General features: G+C 38.1%; 1 protein-coding gene across 1 annotated transcript in view; it reads right to left on the bottom strand.

Moving 5' to 3' along the window:
* The window catches only part of DNAJC1 (DnaJ heat shock protein family (Hsp40) member C1), a 113,219-nt gene that overhangs the window by 13,206 nt on the left and 76,839 nt on the right, over positions 1-23,174 (bottom strand). The window contains exon 9 of the mRNA XM_080382354.1: positions 3,161-3,280. Coding sequence (XP_080238480.1) covers positions 3,161-3,280 — 120 coding nt within the window. The remainder of the gene's footprint in view (positions 1-3,160; positions 3,281-23,174) is intronic.

Genomic DNA, 23,174 nt, shown 5'->3' with positions numbered 1-23,174 from the left:
TATCAAAGTCATGTTCTAGCAAAATCAAGGAAGAACTTTCCAAGATGAATAAATCTCTCTGAAAAGGAGTCAAACAAATTTTTGGGCCTTCTTTGTATGTGGAAAATCAGTATTAAAGCTCCAAGCATTAGAAACCTTGCTTCATACTGTTCCAAAACTCATTAACATAATTGCAGGAGGAAAATTCACAAATTTATTTAAAAACCTTCGAAGCAAACAAATCTGCAAAACTAAGTTAAAATACCACCATGAAGCTGAAAAGGTCACAAAAGCCAAGAACACTCTCCTCAAGTCACTCCATCCTGCTTAAAAATTGCCAGTGGAAGCTAATATAGTTTGATGTAGGAATTTACTTTTTTTAAAAAGGAAGGAGTTAAGACAATTTAAAATGGAATTTCTTTGGGTTGGTCACAGTGAGTGAATTTCTCTGATGGTCTGCTAGTATATATGAATGGTTTCAGCTTATTCTTTAAAAAGTATGGAAGTATCTGAGACAGAAGCAACAATGGATTAAAAAAAAGAGAGATTATTTTGGACTGGATTACTCTGAACTGTTTTTCTTAACACCTGTTAACACCTACTATTAAAAAGGGGTTGAATGTTTAAAATCACACAGAAACAAGCACACTATACCTTGTCAATCCTTTCTACTACAGTTCTCTAACTTTGAAAGGAAAACCAAGCCTTGCTGCTTTTGATACTTTACAGGAGAAGAAACAAGCAGGAAGTGGTCTCAAGTATTTAAAAATTATTTCCTGTGTCACTGAAAATGTCAGAAAAACAAATTCAGATTTGTTCTTGAACGTTTTTCTTTTTTAAGATCTAGTGCATTTGCCATATAACACACACTTAAAATTCTCTCTGGTTTGACTAATGTTAAATTAGATGTAAGCAAGGGATTCCCAAATCCTGCTACACAAGCTATTTCAAAACAGCACCTCATACACCAAAACTTACCTCCCTGCACCTTTCCCAGTAGAAACAAGGAATAGTTGTTTGTGCAGCAAATGCTGCCTGCACATGCAAACACCTCTTTTCCTGTTGCAACGTTTAACAAAACCAGAAGGTTTTTCTGCAGCTTTAGTGTAACATTTCTTATTCAACTATAGTGATGCCCAAGCAAAATCAGAATCCTTAGTGTAAATTTAGATGCTATTCTGTGTCAGCTTCAACAAATATAAAGGATAACCTGTACGTCTCGTTCAATGGCTAAACAGATGTATCTGAAGTAGTTCCCAGTTACAACATTTCTGATACTGATGCAGTAATGGTTTAAGATCTAGAGAAATTTCCAGGAAGCTTTTGTTTAAGTATTTCTTCTTAAAACCTAATCGCTGCAACTCTGCACAATGTGATGATAAAAGTCACAGAAACTCCAATAAGTAGTCTCTGTCAGAAAAGCTGACCCAACATTATCAGCACTTATTTAGAGAAGTAAAAACTTGTGTGAGAACACTTAAAATAATCATATAGTCACTGGAAGTAAAAAGGATTACACTCAGACCTTTCTCCACACATAAAGATCCCTGAATATTCCTTTCTTTCATACAAGAAAATGACAGCTCTCAGAACATACACATTTTTCTCATTTCTCTTTCCAGTTCACTGAAAAGAAGAGCATCTTGCTCAAGACTCCTCACATAATGGAAGACACAAGCAAGCTTTGTTTTTTCTTGCCAGTACTGGATGTGTGCAAGTATGTTCACCAAATATATTATGCAAGGATTCTTAATAGAGAACATTTTTACACCTGTCTCAAGGAATAAAGCAGAAAATGTGTGCAAAAAATCTTAAGACGGTGTTAGTTTTGTGATGGGTATACGTGGAACCATTCTGGGTGTCTGTATTACCAGTATCAAGCAAATGAATCAGTTTTTCCAAAGCAATCTCAAAAGATCTTTCCCATGCACACTGCATACTACCAAGCCACGTGAAATATTTTTGCTGTTAATATCTGCTTAGTAAAATGTAGCATGTTTTTTAATAAAGTCACTCCACTTCAGTAGTATGAATACTTCAAGGAGTACGATAAACAACACTAAACAGAATAAACAAAAGAAGACTTAATTTCATTTGCATAGCAGGTTAGTACTTCTTGCTTTCGTCCACTTATTTGCAAATAAAGTGTATTGTTCTAAAATCATAAGAATGCAAATGGCTTGTTTTCTAGTATATGTAACAGAACTGTATAGATGCATTAAATCTTTCAAAGTAACTTCTAAAAATCTATTTTTGTGATTGTATTATCAGGGGAAAACCTCACACTTAAGAAGTACACAAATTGCCCAGAAGGCTATAATGGGTTACATTTCACTCTAACCAGAGACTTTGTTTCCCATTATTTAAGATAAATCCAGAAATATAATAAATAAAGAACATCTAATCTCAAAATGTACATCAACAGATTTAAACATTATTCTCATTAACCCCTACAGAGCCTATAAAATAGGGTCAGCTGAAAGGGCTTTCAAATGGTCCTCAGCAGACACTGTATCATGTTCTAGTGATCTATTGCTTGAAAATGAGAAGTTTTTTACAGCCTAGCCCCTAAGGATTTTAAGATCGTAACACTTAAAATCCGTAAGTACAAGCTTTCTTTGATATCTGGTGCAATACTAAAAAATATGAATTAACAAGGATATTAATGATTTTACGCAATATCATTATTAACCATGCTATAACCCAGAAAAAGGGACTGAAGTAATACATATAACTCGTTTTAAACTTTCTAAAGATATTTTGGTTTAATTAATAGAAACCACCTGTCTAAACACCATTAGCTCATCTACATTTTTTAAGGATTGGCTGCAAACAGAAATACAATCCTTAACCAAGTCACACAAACATTCGCTTGCAGTGAAAGGAGGCTGCTACAAAACCCAAAGCACATTGTTTTTCCTGTTATTGGGTTACAGTAGCTCAAATCTGTAAGCACCAGAATCCCCCATACAGCTGATCAGTTACAGCTGTTAATTGCGGAGGGAGAGACTGGCTGACATCTGCTTCTTGCATAGTTAGTTAATGGTTCACTTCCAGGTCCTAAAAGGATTGTAGCCTCTCTCAAAAGACAATATCGGCCCCCATATACGTCTGCCTCCTACACTGCCTGTCTTGTTCTGCTTTGTCACTCTCTATACAATGCAAATCTGAGTGAACTCACATCTGCCACTGATCGACCCAATTCGTGAGCAATCTTTTCCCATCGACCTGGGGTCCCTCCTGGGAACTTAACCATACTTCTTGTCAGCTGGCCAAGGTCCTCCTCTGTCCATTCAGGTGCCTGTAAAACATTTGTAAAACATTCATTACACTGGGACATATTTTTGTGAGCTAATACACTGAAAAGAAAATATCTTTAAGCAACTTAATCAAATCATGCAAAAAACCCCCAAAACTTAATAGCTTCAAGTATCTGGGTACCACCTCCCTGTGCTGTTGCTGAAAATGCATAAACACAGACCAACACTAAGATGTTAAAATTTTTTTAACATTCAAAAAAGGCATTTTGTATATTATACACACTGACTCAGTTTCTTTCAATACTTATACAACATACATAACATTATAAAATGCAGTAAAGATAAAAAGCATCAATACTTTTATTAAAGGTTATGAAGTTATGCAGGGAGAAAATCAGAAGGGCTAATGCCCAACTAGAAATTAATCTGGCTACTGCTATAAGAAAGAATAAAAAAAATGTTCCTATACACTAGCAACAAAATGAGGCCTAAGGAGATTCTCAATCCTTTATTGAATGCAGGGGGAAACACTGTGACAAAGGATGAGGAAAAGGCTGAGATCATTGGTGCCTTCTTTGCCTCAGTCTTTAATAGTAAGAACCAGTTGCTCTCTGGGCACCCAGCCCCCTGGGCTGGAAGACAGGGACGGGGAGCAGAATGAAGCCCCCGTCATCCAAGGGGAAAGGGCCAGTGACCTGCTGCACCAACCAGACACCCCCGGTCCGTGGGGCCGGACGGGATCCCCCCGAGGGCGCCGGCAGAAGGGCTCACCCAGGGCTTCCCAGCGCGTAGGAGCAGCCCTGACTGACCAGGCAGGTCCTGCTGACCAGAGCTCAGCCAGGGACACCCAGCTGCAGAAGGGCAGGAAGGAGCATCTGGGGAGCTACAGGCCTGGCAGCCTGATCTTGGTACCGGGGACGGCTGTGGAGCAGGTCATCCTGAGCTCCGTCACACGGCACGGGCAGGACAACCAGGGGATCAGGCCCAGCCAGCGCGGGGTTACGACAGGCAGGTCCTGCCCGACTAACATGGTCTCCTTCTGTGACAAGGTGACCCGCTCAGTGGGTGAAGAAAAGGCTGTGGATGTTTGTTGTCTGCTTGGACCTCAGTAAAGCCTTTGACACCGTTTCCCACAGCGTTCTCCTGGAGACGCTGGCTGCTCGGGGCTTGGATATGCGAGCTCTGCGCTGGGAGAAACCTGGCTGGCTGGCCGGGCCCAAGGAGCGGTGGTGACCGGAGTCAAACGCCGTTGGTGGCCGGTCACAAGTGGTGTCCCCCAGGGCTCAGTACTGGGGCCAGTCCTGTTTAATCTCTTCATCCATGATCTGGCCGAGGGGATCGAGTGCCCCCTCAGCCAGTTTGCAGAGGGCACCAAGCAGGGGGAGCGTTGATCTGCTGGGGGGCAGGAGGCTCTGCAGGGGGGTCTGGGCAGGCCGGGCCCATGGCAGAGGCCAGCTGTAGGAGGTTCAACAGGGAGAAGTGCCGGGTCCTGCACTGGGGACACAACAGCCCCACGCAGCGCTACGGGCTGGGGAAGGGTGGCTGGGAAGCTGCTGGGCAGTGGAGGACCCGGTGGTGTTGGTCAACAGCCGGCTGAACGTGGGCCAGCAGTGTGCCCAGGTGGCCAAGGAGGCCAACAGCATCCTGGCTTGTGTCAGGAATAGTGTGGCCAGCAGGGCCAGGGAAGGGATTGTCCCCCTGTGCTCTGCACTGGTGAGGTCGCACCTCAAATACCGTGTTCAGTTTTGGGCCCCTCACTACAAGGCAGACATTGAGGTGCTGGAGCGTGTCCAGAAGGGCAACGAAGCTGGTGAAGGTTCTAGACCACAAGACTTAACAGGAGCGGCTGAGGGAATGGGGATTGTTTAGCCTTGAGAAAAGGAGACTCAGGGGAGACCTTGATCGTTCTCTACAACTGCCTGACAGGAGGCTGTAGGCAGGCGGCGGTAGGTCTCTTCTCCCAAGTAACAAGTGATAGGATGAGAGGAAACCGCCTCAAAGTTACAGCAGGGGAGACTTAGATTGGATATTAGGAAACATTTCTTCACTGAAAGGGTTGTCAAGCACTGGAACAGGCTGCCCAGGGAGGTGGTCGAGTCACCATCCCTAGAGATATTCAGAAGACATGTAGATAGGGCACTTAGGGGCACAGTTTCATGGTGGACTTGGCAGTGCTGGATTTATGGTTGAACTTTATGATCTTAAAGTTCTTTTCCAACCTAAAAGTTTCTACGATTAAATCACAATTTAAGATGCAAAATTTTAGACATTAATTGCATATGTAAGTTTTTTATTTTTAGCAAAGACAAAGAAAATGGCCTCATTTTTATATATAAAAAATATCTCTAAACCACAACAGTCATTATAGCTTTTTGTCACTGTAATCATTCTATGTTTTAGCATTCTGGGATGACTGAGGAATGAAATCTGTTGATTCTAATATTCCATTAAGACTATTAAACACATACCCCCCAACACAGTTATGCCACAAAACAAAGCCCGATGCTCCTACCACCTAATAATGAAAAGATATAAAAATGTTTTGCTCTAACTACATAAGACAATCTGTTAAAAATAACTGTCTTCATAATGACCAACTAAAAGTGAACACAGCGAGGAACACACAATTAGAGCAATTTAAGGCATGAAATTGCATTTGCCTCAGAAAGCAAGATGCAGTAACCATCTTTGACATTTGCAGCATCTTAGGCAACGACTGCAGAGCTGAATCTTTGTTATCATCAGTAGTTTGCCATTTTATTTATTTTTAAGGAATTCTTTATGACATACCTCTTCTAATCACCATTTCCGATAATGAACGGGCACATATCAAGCAGTTTGCATTACAGAGCCATCAGCACAGAACAACAGTCAGAGGTGAGTGACCCCAGGGACCATCTCCACAACTACAGCAAAGCTTCTCCCTGACACTAATCCTGCCTGTCATTCTCCCACTGTGCTCTAACCACACTGACATCCGCCTGCTGCACTGCAAGCTTAACGGGGCCCTTCCTGACTTTTTACTGTCTCCCCCAATCAATGGTTCAAGCGTGCTCTTTTCACCATGTCCAAATGGCAGCTTCACTCATAATCAAAGTGCACTGCTCCTGTTAAAGGGCTTCCCGAAAGGCTCCACCATTTGCATTCATTTGCAAAGCAAACTACTTTTATTCACTTTGTTCTGCTATCAAGAGTGTTCCCTGAAGCAGATAAATTGGCATAAATACAACCTGCCACTTAAAAGACAGTAAATAATAGCCAATAGTAGCAAGGATTTTATCAATCGTCCTAGTTTGGATCCATGTAGTCCTTTATTCATTGCAGAAAGCCTCAGACATTCATATTCAGATAGTTTTTAATACAAGTATTAAATGAATTATCTATGATTCAAATGCAAGACGTTTAAATAATGTGTATGTGAGAGATCTTGCACATACATTACATGCATTATCATACAATTACACTCTGGCCTACAGAGAAATTATAAATACATAGAAAATCTCCACTTTGCACAACCACCTTGTTACTTTAATTATATTAATATATTCCATATATTTATTTATTATATTATACTCCATATACATATTACGCTAAAGTATTTCTCAGATTTATAGACAAGGTTTGGGGTACTTAATGTCCTACTTACGAAATTTGACTTAATTTTTGAAAAGAAGGCTTTTAACCAAAATCATAGAAGAATTCATTATTTAAATTAATGATGAAAATGTTTGTATCTCAAAATTAGCCTTAATATGCAGTTTACTGTAATTTTCTATTTAATTTATATTAAAACTGTGTTTGTTTTTTTTTTTCTTTTTTTTGGGGGGGGAGGGCGGGGGGAGGGTTGTTGTTTTGTTTTTAAAGTAAGTTCACAGCTATTTTCTCTTACCATATCCAAAGCATAACTAAACAATTACACATGGAAATCAAGATTTTCTTTTCAATGATGTACACATGTTAGAAGCTTTCTGGTAAGTTTTATTTTCAGACCTTTTTGGTAAGCTTTGATTTTCCTATGTGCTCACAACTCTACTAACTATTTGTAACTATTACAGAACTCATAAGGTTATCTTCCTAAACAATGGACAAAACTACAATAATATTGTAGAACTGTAGCTAATGACATAGCTAATTCACAGCACAAGAATTTGTTAGCTTCATTAAAATATCAACTTGTTCATCTTATTTCAAGTCGACAATTTTAAAAGGTGAAGATCTAAAACATTTATAAATTTGAAAAAGCTTTGAAAAAGCTTTTAGAAAACCCACTCTTGACCACTAAAGCTGTAAAAGAGCTTTTGTGAATTTGCAATTCCTCAGCAACAGTTAATTGTGTCTTCAGATGCAACAGCGCCTACTGTGATCCAACTACTACAAGCAGCTATGAGGGTGGTCATGGTGTGAATGTATTCTCCCTGTTCTAATCTGTAGCCAACTGTAACTGCGAGAGTCAAATGAATGCATAAACATACTGCTTTGTCACCTAAAACCATGTGTGTCCAATATTACTGAAACACTGGGCCAAAATTCATCTCTACAGTAAAGCAATGGAAGACACTACATGGTGAGGGGACAGCTGTTGTTACTACACAAGCATTCAGATTTTGCATCAAAAAGAGCCCCATTCTGGGATTAACTCCCCATACTAAATACAAAAATAAAACTATGGAGTTATGGTCTACAGTCTTTAAAATGAAAATAAACAAGTGTAGACATAAAAAAAATCATAGCATTCCCATAAAGAATAATCCTTTAACATGGTTTATCATACATAGCTGGCAATATTGAAGGATTAGTTCACTCAAACCACTATGCACCTTCTATAGAAAAAAACATCCATCTTTCTTATTGTTTAGCATCACTCTTACACGTATGCGCATCTCTGCTTAGCGATTCCATACCACCTCTTTCAGCATGACAGTTTTAAACCATTAGGATTTATTTTTTTAAAATGAGCAGCTCTATTTTCAATTACATTTAAAGCAAATTTTTAGACAACAAAGCATTTATTCTCAAGAAGAGTCTGACTTGTTTAGACCTGTTAACATTAGCAAGTATAAAACTACATACTGTGTTATTGATATAATTAGGAAGTGGCTAGTATTTGAGAATTTATAAAGGAAATTCTAAAGTTATTTATATTGACTTGATAATATGAGATAATTGCATTTCTTTAGTTTAAAATTTAGCTTTAGACCAGTTCTTCCTGTCATCAACATAGTGTAGATTCAACTAAAATCACTGTCGTTTGGAAGTTCAGCTCATGTTTCCAGTCTGCCTAGGACTTTGTGCTATGCTTCATCTAATTTTGGCGATTCACTGATTTGAGTGTATCCAGTCCATGATCTTGCAAATAAACCATGAGGCAGCATCTACTTAAAAATACCTGTGCAAACATTTGTAGAACAAGGGTCCTGTCCTAGTAAAATCCCAGACAGTTTTGCAAATCAGGAAACATTTAACCTACAAGAAGGTGGTGTTTCTATGCAGCAACTCTAAGAACTGAAAGTAAAAGTCTTCCCAATTTTGTTTCTTGCCCATAATGTCTTATTTTGCTTACAATATTCTTCTATGTTCCCGCAATTTCTTGCTCTACCTGTAAGTCTGAATTTAGTCTTGTTTTATCAAGTCTAATACACAGCTGGCACTGATCCAGCTGTTGCTGAACATTAAGGATCTGCTACTGTTCTTAAAGATCTCTTCTGAAGCTCTGGAGATCTGCTAAAGGGTATTAATGATATGAACTCTTATTCAAAGCCGCATGTTCATACAACCCTTTGATCTTCCAAAGCGCTTCCTCAAAATCCAACTTCCACTAGTATCATTTTTATTGAGCCACAAAACCGAAGACAGCTATACTGTTTCAGAGCAATGGTAAAGGTAGGCCAATATGCTCATCATTTGTGCTCAGGGAGTGCAGCTCCAGAAAACTTTACTACATACTTTGTGGTAACATGAAAGATTATGTTTATCATTCATCCTTTCCAGATCCACTGCTGTGAGGAAACAGGGACCATATGCAGACAGCAAGAATAAAAGAAAGGCAAGCATACAGGTTACCTCTAATATTTTCCCAGACTCCAATTATTTTTAGCTCAAGGAATTTCTCCTTGATAGATTTTATCTATTTAGTAACTTTCAATGAATCTGTCTTAAAATGTTTTTTCCAGTCTCCCTTGAAACCATAAACTTTCTGGATTTGCAGCATTATCTTCACAATGAGTTGCACACATCTGCTACCCGTTATACAAGGAACCACCTTATTTTGCCTGTTTTGAACGCAGCTCCTGCTAGCTTTGATGACACATAGCTTTTGGCTTTGGGTGGAAAACTGGCAACAGTCTACATCTACTGACTTCCATGTCACTTACAACTTTGTTCAAAATATCCCTCTATAGTATACACATACAGCGTGCCCTGTAAGTTGTCTCTTCCTAGCTAAAGAGTCCTAATCTGCTCAGCTGGTTTCTCACATAAAAGCTGTTTTACGCAGAATACTGCCCATGATGCCTTTTTCTAAACCACCTGCAATTCCATTATAACCAGCCTCTCCAAAATGAGGTACCAAACTGCACACAGCAGAATTAATCAGAAGTTTATACAGTGGAATAAGTATTCTTCTGTATTGCTCTCTATTCCTTTCTTAACAATTTCTAACATTTGCATTGGGTTTTGGAATGATCCTGAGCTACGTTTTAAATGTTACCAGTGCTGGCTTCATTGAAGATCTCACACTCCAAGTATTACAGTCAGCTGAGGGCTCAACACGTTGTGCGTGAAGTTAGGACAGTCATCCACTAGATCAGCATTTTCATCATTTGGTATGTACATACTGGGAAGTTTTCCTGGCATTGTATTGCCCAAGCAGTCAAACTCCTAAGTTCACTCTGCAGTTCTTCAGCGTCTCTTCTCATGTTCACTCTTCCAAATAATACTATCACTGATAAACTCTCTCACCTCAGGGCTTACCTTTTTACCATATTATCCTGTTCACGATGCTATATGAATATATTGGGCAGCACAATTCCTAGCAGAAACTCAGTCCAACTCCACTGCTAACCTTGCTCTGCTGAAATAGCTATTTATTTTTAACCTCCATTTCCCATCTTTTAACTAATTATTTATCTGAAAAAATATCCCATCTCTTATCCCATGACTACTTTCTTTCCTTAAAGGCCTTTAAGGTTTGTTAAACCCTTCTGGAAAATCAAGCAGACTTTATTAATCAGATCACCTTCTCCCTGCATATATTTGTTAATTCTTCTACAAAGCCCAGAGGGTTTGAGGCAGGACTTCGCCTTACAGTAGCAATGTTCAGGACTCCATGCAAGTCATATTTACCTGGTGCTCATTAATTCTATCCTTTATTTCAGTTTTTGATAGTTTTCCCTAAAGAGACGTCAGATGCACAGGCCTGTAAAGGTCCCTGAATTCCACTGACAATAAATAAAGAGAATGACACATTTGCCGTTTCAGTCCTGAGGCACCCGAGAAAACCAAGTTAACTGAGTTATTTAATCTCTAAATTTTCTTTGAACTCTTGGTTGCATATCCTCTGGCCCCAGTAAATTAAATAATTTAATCTTAAACAATATATTACATAGGCATGAAAGACCATTAGAGAATTTTTCAAAGCAACTACATGTAAATATGAAGATATGATTAATTATATTCACTTACAAACTTGTCAAGATAACTTAACCATAATCATTTTTGTTTATACTATTCTTCATGCAGGAATGCTTCCACCATTAAAATATTAAACAATATACATAACGTAAATAGACAACAGCTCTTATAAAAGAGTAATACCTAAAAACATAAGCATGAATTTTCTTCTGCCTCAGTATCAGGTCTTTCACTATAGCAAGTGTAGCAGCAAGCGTTTTAAGGGCAGAGAGATTCTTTCCCTCACAGCTGTCCCCAGCCCGGATTAGGGATTTCCTAAGCATGAAGTTGAATCCATTCCTGTTACAAAGCCAGTGATGAAGTTGTCTGCTCTCCTCATCCCATTTTTACTCTTAATCAACATTATAAGCTGGCTTTCTACACACATTCAGTTTCTTAGTTCTCACCATACCCTGCTGCCTTTTCATTTGTCTGTCCAATACATTTCTGCCCTGCTCTACAGCTCTATATGTAACATAGAATGGAGGAAAAAAAAAAAAAAAAAAAAAAAAAAAAAAGACCGGAACACCAAAACCACACCACTCCTAGGCAGTGTGGTTTATTTAATTTCTAAACACATAGTTGAACGCAACTTTTCTGCAGTAGGAAAGTCCATAGAAAGAGATAGGACTCCTCAGGAGAGGAATTTCAGAGTGGTGATTTCACAGACATTTCAACTAGTGCTGCCCTGAATAATTCGGCATCACCCCTTGCAATTTACCACACTACAGACCATTTCCAGTACTGAACAGATGCTTGAAAATATACATGAAACTCTCATAGCGACATTTTGCAATAACAAAAATGTATGTTTCCTGTTCTTTAACAAATTACTCTAAAGATTTTCCCTTTCATCGTATTATTACTTTGTCTCTATAAGAAGTCTTGCTGACAGAACCTGTCAAAAGCTTTATAAAATCCAAGTACACTGTAAAGCTCAAATAATAAGGCTTAACTTTTCTTTAAATTCACGCTGACTTTTTACCATTATTTTTAAACTGGCACATCCAATAGGATCATTCATTTCACAATTTCAAAAAATTACCCAGTATGGAATTCATGCTAACCAGCCTGTACTTCCCAGAATTCTCAATGAAGCCCCAAAATTGGTATCCTACTTCCATCTCCCATTTCAAGGCTCATTTAAGTAATTGCTAAGATATTAACAGCAGCATTAAATTGATTTAATATTAAGAGTTCTTTTTAGGTCAACTAATGGTGAAGACCATTGTTCTAAGCAATTTTTAATTTATCAACTTCAGATGAATGCTTCAATCTAAAACACTCCCTCCTCACTTGTCTTCAATACCTGATGTCAAAAATTCCCAACTCCTTTTAGCCCTACCATCCTCTTGAAACTGCTTTATGTTTTGATCATCCACTACTTCAACAAAAACCTTGGCAGTGTTCCTTTATCTTCTTTGAAAAAGGCAGTATTTTTTTGTTCTTGGGGTGACCTTATTTTGGATTTGCATTTGACTTACAAATCTTGGGCCCTTTTGCATAAGCCTTTTCCTTTCTGAAATTTTGGCCCCCCCCCCCCCCCCCCCAATTAAGCAGCTCTCTTCACTTTTATGTGAGACAAGAACAACTTAATTCCAGTAAAACAGGTATAGTTGAGATTCTTTCACTGGCTACCACATCAATTACTTCCAAATCTATTCTTTTTAAGCTTCAAGCAGTCTATTAACCCATCCTAACTGCATGTCAACAGATTATTTTTAAACACAGAAAACCCCCAAACATAAAGTTTACTTTGAGAGTTCAAGCTTATTAGAAACTAAAATGCAAATATGTCCGTAACTGTAAAATGTCAACATAACAGCTCCCCTATGTTTTTGGGAAAGCAGAATCAGTTGCCATTATTCAGAAACATAAATCAATATTTTAGTTTATAAGTATATTCCACAGTTAATGCAGGTCAAAAAGGAATTATTATTCAGCTTTATCATTCTGAAGCTGTGCACCTATATGTGTGCATATATATGTACATATATGTAAGTATTGCCGACTTAATCTCAGCAGGAAGCCTGAATGAATGACTGATTCCTCCACCATCACCTTTGGCAGTATTACATGGTGCTGCCAGGCTATTCCTAGACTTGTAGTGAGCCATACCTTAAGAAGAAAAATTTGTGTTCTAATGGACAAAACACAGGGGGAGAAGGATGAGAAGTAAATACAAATTGAGTTAAGAACCAGCTACGTGAAGACAATTTTTTAAAGTTATGACTATATTCAGAAAGTTGCAGATACTCTAACAGTAGTAATCAATCATTTGAAAGAAAAGGTGGCAAACAGTGACTCTGACAGTAAGCACTGGATGAACTATATACTCACAATGTGATCGCTATTATATTGTATTTGTTCCAGCATCTCTGGCTTTCACTTCTATTGACCTGTCCTATGTCTTCCTCCCAGACTGACCAGTCTTTTCTCCCATGAAGGCACCTGATAAACTAAAAGGTCACTCTCCAAGTATCAGTCAATACCACTTCCAACCCTTGAGAAATTTCCACAGATATTCTTTATGTCTCTTTTACCTTTTTTCATGTAAACCCCTAAATTACAAAAAGCTGTTCTGAGCTGATATTTTCTTCCCTTTCCTATTCATTGTTTATTCCTACTTCAAGAATTCAGAGCCAAGAGCAGTTTTTAATACTTTCTTTGAAAGTGTCCCAGTTCATAAAGAATCTGTAGGGGAAAGCAATGCTGAGCAGTAATTTTCAGGTTCTGAATAACACCACCACCTCAAAAAACATCTCTGGATTACTTTAATGAAAATAATTTCTTGTCAATAGAGCTGAAATTGCTCTAAAATAATTTATTAATGACTAGTCATTGATCTGCACAATCATCTTATTAAAACTGTATCACCTGGAAAAACAGGAGACTTAAAAAGAATGAAAACACTTCAGTATTTTATTGCAAAAATCTTTAGAAATATGACAGGAAATGTGAGAATTTTTTATCAGGTGTCTGTAGGCAGGATTTTGGAAGATGGAGTGGCCTCTCTGGAAGGAGGTGAGGGGCTGCTCCGTGCTGGACATGGCCAGCTCCAGTTAGCTCCCAGCAGACCCACTGCTGGAGCCAGCCGAGCCCATCAGCCAAGCTGGTGGCACCTCTGGGGAAACATTATTTAAGAAAAGGCAAAGTGCTGCACGGCAGTGTGAGGAGCAAGGGAAAAAGTGAGAAACAGCTCTGCTGACACCAAGGTCAGAGAAAGAGGAGGAAGAGGAGCTCCAGGCAGTGGAACTAAGATTCTCCAGCAGTTTGTGGAAGAGACCATGCTGGAGCAGATATCCATGCTGCAGCTAATGGAGGACCCAAAACTGGAATATGGGAACATGCCCTGAATAAAACATGACTAAAGGGAGGACCCACATTGGAACAGGTTTATCCTGAAGGATTGCAGCCTGTGGAGGACCCACACTGGAGCAGGGAGAACTGTGAGAAGGAAGGAGCAAGCACTGAGGAACTGTTACAAACTGACCAAACCCTTCTGTGCCACTGTGAGCGGGGAGGAGGTAAAGGAATTGGGAAAGGAGTGAAGTTGAGCCTTCAACTTCAAGGGGAGTGGGAGAAAGGTGTTTTAGGTTTTATCTTCATTTCTCACCATCCAACTCTATTTTAACTGGCAGTAAATAAATTTTCCCCACGCAGAATCTGTTTTGTCTGTGACAGTAATTGATTACTTGATCTCCATGTCTCAACCTATGAACCTTCTAATCTTATTTTCTCCTCCAGTCTTGTTGAAGAGAGGGAGTGAAAGAGTGGCTGGGTGGGCATGTGGCAGTCAGCCACAGTAAACCCACCTAAGAATTATGAAGTAAAAAAATTACAACACTCCGGTTTGTATTTAGGAGAAGTTTTGCAGAAGAATTCTTTGGCGATCTCCCCTCAAAACTACAGGAGTAGAAGACTGCCAATATCTATGATTGCTGGTGTTAGTTACAACGGCACAAATACAAAATTATAAGTAAAGCACTGCTAAAGCAATACAATAGTCTACTAATTACCATCGCAAGAAATAAATAAATGAAAAAGTTATCTATTGGGTATAACAAAAGAAATTATTTTGATTTCCTACATTAACCAATAATAATTTTAGGTAGAAGCTATTTATTTCTAATCAAAAGTTACTCCCTTAAGTTTTCAGAAGTGCTGAAATCACTGTATTCACATTTTTTCTTTTTTTGACTAGCTTATAGAAATCTTCCATGGATATCTACTTTCTAAATATGCTATTGTCATCTTTTGAACAGCAGTATGTATTGGTTGCCTTCACTGAAATACTGAAGCCCTTTCATGATCACAAAGGTTCAAAGTCACCACAGACAAAAAAGACAATTCCATACCACATAGATAAAATAAGCATGTATGAAAAGGACACCAAACCAAGAACAAAGTTATTAGAGCCTAAATGTCCTCATTTAAAGTTACAGAATAATTACTTCCTACACAGTCCTCAAATAGTACCAGAAGCCTAAATTACCTGACGAACTTTCTACCCCTGGCTTTCTTTCACAGAGAGGTGTTTTGAAGACTTATTTCTATTTCAGTTTTTCTTGATCAGGAAGGTAAGACATAACTTATATTTGATGAATAAGATGTTTCTCTACAATTACTTTCTTTTAGTCAATTTAAACTGACATTACCCTTGCATTCTTTGAGAAAGGAGTTAAAGTCAATGAGTAAATGCACACCATTTACCAGTACAAGATCCTGTGACTGAGGCTGGAAGGGACCTCTGCAGGTCATCTGGCCCAACACTTTGCTTAAGCAGGGCTACCCAGAGGTAGTTGCTGAGGACCACAACCAGACAGCTTTTGAATATCTATCTCCAAGAAGAGAGACTCACAACCTCCCTGTGCCAGTGTTCTGTCACTCTCACAGTAAAAAAAAACCAAGAAAAAAAAAAAGTGTTCCCTGATGTTCAGAGGGACACTCGTATTTTTGCCCATTCTTGTATCTTGGATCATATTCTTGTATCCTGAATCACAAAGCCCTGTTAAAACAGTTAAATCTGGGTGAAGGTATAAAGGGAATGATTAACAAAGATAAAAGTTTTTTCGAAGTTACACTTCTTACAATTCTACATGGCTTGAGGGGGCAAAGAACCCCAACAAAACCGCAATCGAAGTCAGTATAGAAATGCATCCAAAATCCCACAACTCCTGCATGCAGTCACAACATGTATGGAGGCACAGACTCCTATAATCTGCTGTTGCACTTCTAGTAAATCTGAATTTTGTTTTCGGAAGTCATTCCTCCTATTATACAAGGGATGACATTTCAGGAGCTACAGTTCTCCTAGTACATCTCTCAGTACATACCCACCACATCGTTTATTGCCATGCTTCTGCTAGCCCACTCACGTGAAACTGAAAATCCCACAACAAAAAGTATATTTTTTTCCTTACATTATACAGTTCCTCCTGTCTTAAGCAGATCCACCAGTCATGCTGAGCCGTATGGAAGACAGTGAGTCACGAGGTTGGGACAGGAATTGAAAGACTGTTGATTGAAACTTGAAAGAAAAAAGACAACTTCTTCAGCAATGGTCTAATTAAAAGGTACAAAGAACCCTTCTTGGTAGTGAAGCTGCTTTGTTGTCACCAGAATGAGGTATATTCAGCATCTAACCAAGGCACAGGTCACTGCAATACCTGATCTTGTTTAACAGAGAGAAACACAACCAGATGTCTTAAGGTTTACTCCAGCCCTAAGACATAAATATTCATAAAATAGGACTGGACACCAGGAAAAAAGACATTTTAAAATTCTGGTTCTTGGGGAAGATCAGCGTATCTAAGAACTTTACGCATCTGTTAACACAAATGGAATGGCATTAAAGTGCATGATCATTTCAATTTATACATAAGCTAGAAGCTCATCAACTGGAAGTGATGTAAAAAGAGCCAGGTTTACTGGTAGGAGGGTAACTATAAACTTCAGTGTTATTCAGAGTTCAAAAAAGCAAAAGACACTACTAAATGGATAAAAAATTCCTTCCAGAGACACAGATGATCTAGCTTTAGAAAATAAAAAAACCCACCACAAACATGCTTTTTAGGCCAGGTTTGGTTTTGTTTAATCAAGAATGGTTTTCTGGCCCTGTTCACACCCCTACACCCAGTAACATGAATATAACAGACTAACACCTCACAGAAGTGGAACATGAGTACTCAGGTGTTCATTTACCGTAAGTTTAGGCTGCAAGTTAGAGAATGCCTCAAAGTGATTTTCAGCATATTAAAAGGACCTGCAGGAACTCTGGTTCAGAGTGGAAGAGAAAATTCCAATCCATTCTAATATGGAGCTTGTTCCACAGCAAGTTCCCTCCAGCACTAAAATAAAAATACCCTAACTAGTTATTTGCAACGCACCTACTCAAATACCATTTTCTTTTTAAAAAAAGAAGTAGTAAAGCGCCTGTCTCTAGCAATACACACCTGAAAAAGGCTGCTGCTCTACAGTTGATGTTTTCACACTTTAGGTTCTAACGGGCTTTGATTCTAGATTGAATATGAAGATTTCTTTACCTATAGCTGCTAACGTGACCAAATACAAGCAGGAATGTTTCAAATACTTGCCTACATTACCATAAAGCGATCTGAACATTCCCCCTATGAAATAGATAATTTGAATCATTTTTCATGGCTTTGAGAACTATGACGTATTTTTATGGCTTTTTAAATTAAATTGTTCTGTCACATTTACACAAACCCCAGCTAATCTTGTCTTTTTGTGTTTTTATTACAGCAAACTATGGGGGGAAAAAGGTTACTTCTTGCTGGATTCACAAAATCAAATCTACTTTTCCATCACATAAGCAAGAGGAAAAATGTCACAATTAAATGGTTTATAAATATAACACTAAAATTACTATTTAAGTCAATGTAATTGAACAAAAATTAAAATGTAGTTTTTAATTGCATATTACAACTTAAATGGTAGCACTTAGCAGAAAGTGTTAACTCATTTATTTTTAATTGTTAGCTGCTTCAAGGCAATTGTTTTAATGCAGAAAAAAGTGAGAAGCTCTTCAGTAAATTTGATTGTAGGACACTCAGGCATGCAGATCAAATATACTATAGGTTGAATAGGTAATTAGGTTTGGCCTGTGACACATTAATGTGAAGACAAATTCCCAAAGAAAGGGAATAAACGTTTTTCATTTAATTCTCTCTGAAAACACCACTCTATTTGGATTTTTAAATGCAGTTTGAAAAGTATTGCCATTTGATAGAGAACATGAAATTGCAAGCCTTCTGGAGTACACAGGTCAATTCTTCAGGAAAAGAATTTTGTTAAACTTCAATAAATAAGTGCATAGGGTAATAAGTAGTTAACAGACTGCAGGTAGCAACTTTTTTCATAATTACTTGATACGTTAAAAATTTTTGGCCATGCTGTTAAACTTACTAGAGGAGACGAGTCCATAGACATGGCAGATACATTAAAACATATGATTAGTCTTTATTAGTAAGAAGTGGTTTTCCTTGCAAGGTTATTATTTGTCTCACAAAATAGTAAGCAGAATAAGCAAGTGTCAAATATTTAACAGCATTGGGCTATTACATATTGGGCTGTATACTCTTCTTTAATCCACTGCAGTACAACGTGGCACGTTATGGGTATTTTGAAAACATACGGTATTAAAAAGCATTCAGTACACTAAACCATCCTCAATCTTACGGACTGTGTCATGATGAACAACATATTACTACACTGCTAATCCTGCTGACTGACTGCTCCGCAGTGCTGTCCTCTTCTGTTCGTTTGTCCTTTGACCAGCTTTTCAGGCTTGATTCCTGACACACTCTATCATAAGATAGAGATCTTACCTCAGTAACTTTTGGATTTGTGGGTTTCTTTACCTTGGTCTGTTGCTGGCAACCTGCTTCTCCTACCTTCATTCACCTTAAATAGCTTATCCAAAATGACGGGGGCGTGTGTTGTCCCTTGCCTGCCTTCATAATATAGTTTCAGCCACCTCCATCAGAAGTATTTCCACACTGTAGTTGTTGACTAAATACCATTCTTCCTTCCATATCACATGCAAGTAAATTCTTTCACTGGCAATGCTATCTTGCTTTGACAGTAATCAGTTATTCCCCGAAACAGCCTGGATATTCTGCTCTCTTCATTTTTAACTCTAATGCAGGAGGCACTCTGCATCCCCAAAATGCATACTTCACGATTACAGAGCAATTTACTTCCACCGGTGGTATTCAAATATTTCTTTTCTTCTTTACTAAGTATAGCTCATCAAGTTAGGTCTATCAGCATGTTAAAACCAAAGGAAAAAAGATCCAGCACCCTTCTCCAAATGGACAAGATGTCCCAAGATGATAAAATTCTGCTAAGCAGAATACCAAAACTTAAGAGTTTGGTTTCAATATACAAGTTCTCTTTGGTAGAGAACGACAATAGATAATAGTATCCAGTCTACAACCTAACAGTTGTGTAAAAAACCCCATCAGTCTGCTGTCCCCACTAGAACATGCCTGCAAGAATCAGAAATGGTATGCATTTAATACCCTAAACAGGCTACCTGGAAAATGTCATGAACATGGCCCATATTAAACTAAATTATCCGGTCTGTTTTCCAGCATTCTAAGTTGTCATGTAATAACATGGAGGGGGAAGTCTGAGTAGTTTTCATGAATTCATAGAACACAGATCTGTAATGCCCACCTCAAGCAACTGCACTTCCAAAAGAAACCCATGTTTCAAAATGGTTAATTATCATGAAATAGTGTATGTGTAATTGAAAATAAGGGCAACACTACTTAAACTGCTTAACATACGAACATTGAATCTGCCTGTCAAATTCCCAAATATAACAACGAAGTCTGGACTAATTAAAAGTCAAAGTTACCCTTCGCTTTTCTCACATGCACAGCTTTTCCTTCCCATATTTTGTGGCCATTTGAAAATACATTAATGTCAGTCTCTTCCTGTACTCACTTGCTCTGGGCAAGTGTTCCAAACAAGGACACTTAAAAAAAAGCCCAAGGCAATGAAATATTGCTGATGCTGGTAGCTATCCAGTCAAGACCGGTGTAGTTAAAAACCAAACACATACACTTAGTAACTAAGATAGTAACTTAATACCTAGATTATCTGTTGACATTTTTTACTAGAGCTGTTCCAACCCAGATATCCAATATGAATTACATGTACCACCTAGTTAATAGTAAAAATTGAAGTATTATGTTTTCTGTGTTCCCATGTGTGTGTGATTTAACAAAATAACAAATCCAGACACATAGTTTATCTCACGATTCAAAAAGAGACCACCACTAGGAGAACTTTGGATGGTCAGAATGCTAAAGTATCCTAATGCAGTCTATGTAAAAAATCTGATACAACACCTCAAACCTGCTACTTTAGTAAGCATATGCATGCTGTAAATGCATGCTTACTTTGTGAAACTCCAAGGGCTGCAGCAAAACACAAATTCTTCCACAGTACTCAACTGCAACCAATGCAAGAAACTCCACCCCTTCACAATTTGCATCTCAAGGATAGTCACTGTATTTAAGAAATTCTGCTTTTTGGAAATTATGGGAAGTGTTATCACCAATATGACAAACCAACCTCAACTGCAAAGTACCATTTCTCATATTGTGCCATCATTAAGAGTGCTCTCCTCTTTTTGCAGGTTTGGGTAAGTAATATATTATCCACTAGCATTTTATAAAGAATGGTTTAGGCCAAATAACTGGCATCCCAATTCAAAATGTATTCAACTTTAAATCTGGACACAACTCCTACTCACTTGAACGGAACACAACTGCACACTCAAGGTGCTGAGCTAAGGTTTTGAAGACTAAAGGTGATCTTTTCAAGACTGCATCCTCTGTGTGTGTCAAAAACTATACAGAAAATGGCTAAAAGCTAGACTGAGATTCTCTAAGAGTTCTTAAGTGGTAAAATGCCTATGTCAGTACTATTAAATCATTCCTCGGCAAGGCAGGATTATATTAAATCATTCCTTGGCAAGGCAGGATTACATATTTCTTTACTCTGAAAACAAAAGCCAAACATCTCACATTGTTCAGTATACACTTAGTTGCTCAAGTTTACCTTAGATTATAGTTTCTGAACAATTACTATAAATAAATTTGACTAAACTGCACTATAGTCGTGGGCTCAGGAAGAAAAGGAAAGCACCAGCACTGTGTATTGTGAAAGGTAAGATACTGTATTTTCTAACTGGTTTGTCTGGAAAATAAGATACAGAAACATCAATATTTATTTACACTTATAAATTAAAATAGATTTATTTGAAGCTAATTTCATTCTCCAATTTAAAGATAGCTAAACTCATACCAAGAAAAGTAACTATTTTGCAACAGTCCACACTGTCAAATTCATTCAAAAAAAGCTGAAAAGAGCAGCAGTGAACTGCACTACAGAAGTTGGTACCATAAACTTCAAACTCTTTCTGATCCCCAAGTTGTGGTATCTGTGCAAATCCCATTTCAGGGATATTTATCATCCTTGCCTCTCACTTATTGGCAAAATTCTGAGGATACACTGTCAACGCTAGACTGCTGTCTCCTTCCCATTGGATGGGCAGGAGCAAGTGGGGCAAGGTCACAGTGATTAACCAGCTTTCATCTCTTCCCCCAGCTTCTACACTCTATATGTGCAACTACAGTCTCTTCTGCTTCCCTGCTTGTAATTTCATAGTTGAGAGAAGTGACTGTTTTGGGAGGTGACAAGGAGGGAGCACTGCCAAGGAAAATCAAGATTTCCACTACTCCCTGACCCCAACTAGGCTAAATCAGAGCAGTCCCATCAGATGTTTTTCTACATCTCTCCCAGGCTGAGAAGACTACAAACCCAGAGCAATGAAGACTAATAATTACAAAGACACTGCACAGCTTCTTGCAAATTTATGTAAAATGGGTATCAACTTCAGGACAGAAGAGACACTCGCAGTGACAAGAGTCACAGTTCAACAGGGTTGACTGGGAAAGACTGAGCTCCTGTTTTTCCTCACAGGTATGAGGTTTCTCTTATGTCAACTACCCTGTCTTTCTGTGATGGACAACTATCATGTCAATCTCAGAAGTGAAACAGGACTCAAGACCTGAGGTAAATTAAGAAGTCCAACCCAAGTTAAAAAAGCTAATATAACAGAAGCTGTATAGCCCTAATTTGGACCCAGGCAGGTGTCTAAACAGAGGTTGTAGTGCAGAAACAGAGCTGCCTTTAAAAATCCTGTGTGCTTGTCCACACAGATTAACACTTTGCACAATTACCTTGAGCTTTTGGGTAGTTTTCAGCTGGTAGACTCAAAAAAGTTGAGGACTACAAACAGAAAACACACATGTATGTGTAAAACTAGTCAGACTGAATTACAGCAGCAAGACACATCAATCATTTCTGGAATACAGATTCAGCTGAAAAAAAATCACTGAAAGCTAGAATTTGACACCACAGCATCTATAGCATGATGTTGAAATCAGCATATTATTATTGTCTGTACAAGACAAGAACTGATGCTACTATATTTAACTGGACAGAAAGTTTAAAAAATCAGGACCAAGAAGTACCAGGCAAATGTCAACTGCATTGCCTTAATTCAATACATATGCATGGCTGATCTGTTTTTAAAAAACTAGTGTATAAGTGTTTACATAACATTTTGTTACTATCTTCAGAAAACATCCTTAGGGAAATATATATTTTGGTTGTTTGTTTCCTTTGCAATTTAGACTGAATTTCGATTGTTCTGTGAAACATACTGTTTCCAAAAGTCTTTTTCCCCTGGGTGTCATACCAAATAATTTATCTATATAATTTAGATTCTTTTTAATATTCTCCTTAAAGGTTCATAGCATGACGTTCCTGCTTGCATAGATCACAACACCTCTCCACCCAAACTAGTTCTAGCCAGCCTGAGCACGGTACATTTGAGAGCAGAATATTACTGAATTACATATTCTATAAACACACCATTATTTCTCTAAATTCAAGAACAAATAAAGAAATAAAGTTTTCTATGCTTTGTTAACCTATCCAACCTAACTAACAGGTTCAAAAGAGAAAGGCTGAAAAATTCCACATTCTTACATAGCAGTAGTTCAGTTAGTGTTTATTCAGTCTTTATATATTCCTGACCTCTTTAGGCAAAAGTCTCTAACCCTTGGTTCAATGCTTGCTACTTCTGACATTTGTCCCGGTCATAACAACTATTTTCTCTGAATCCATCACTAGGGGAATTTATTTTCTTTATTTTGTATT

This window comes from Falco punctatus (assembly GCF_963210335.1).
Source record: "Falco punctatus genome assembly, chromosome: 4".
NCBI lineage: Eukaryota > Metazoa > Chordata > Aves > Falconiformes > Falconidae > Falco > Falco punctatus.
Note: the sequence above shows the minus strand (reverse complement) of the source record. Positions and strands in the feature narration are given on the sequence as shown.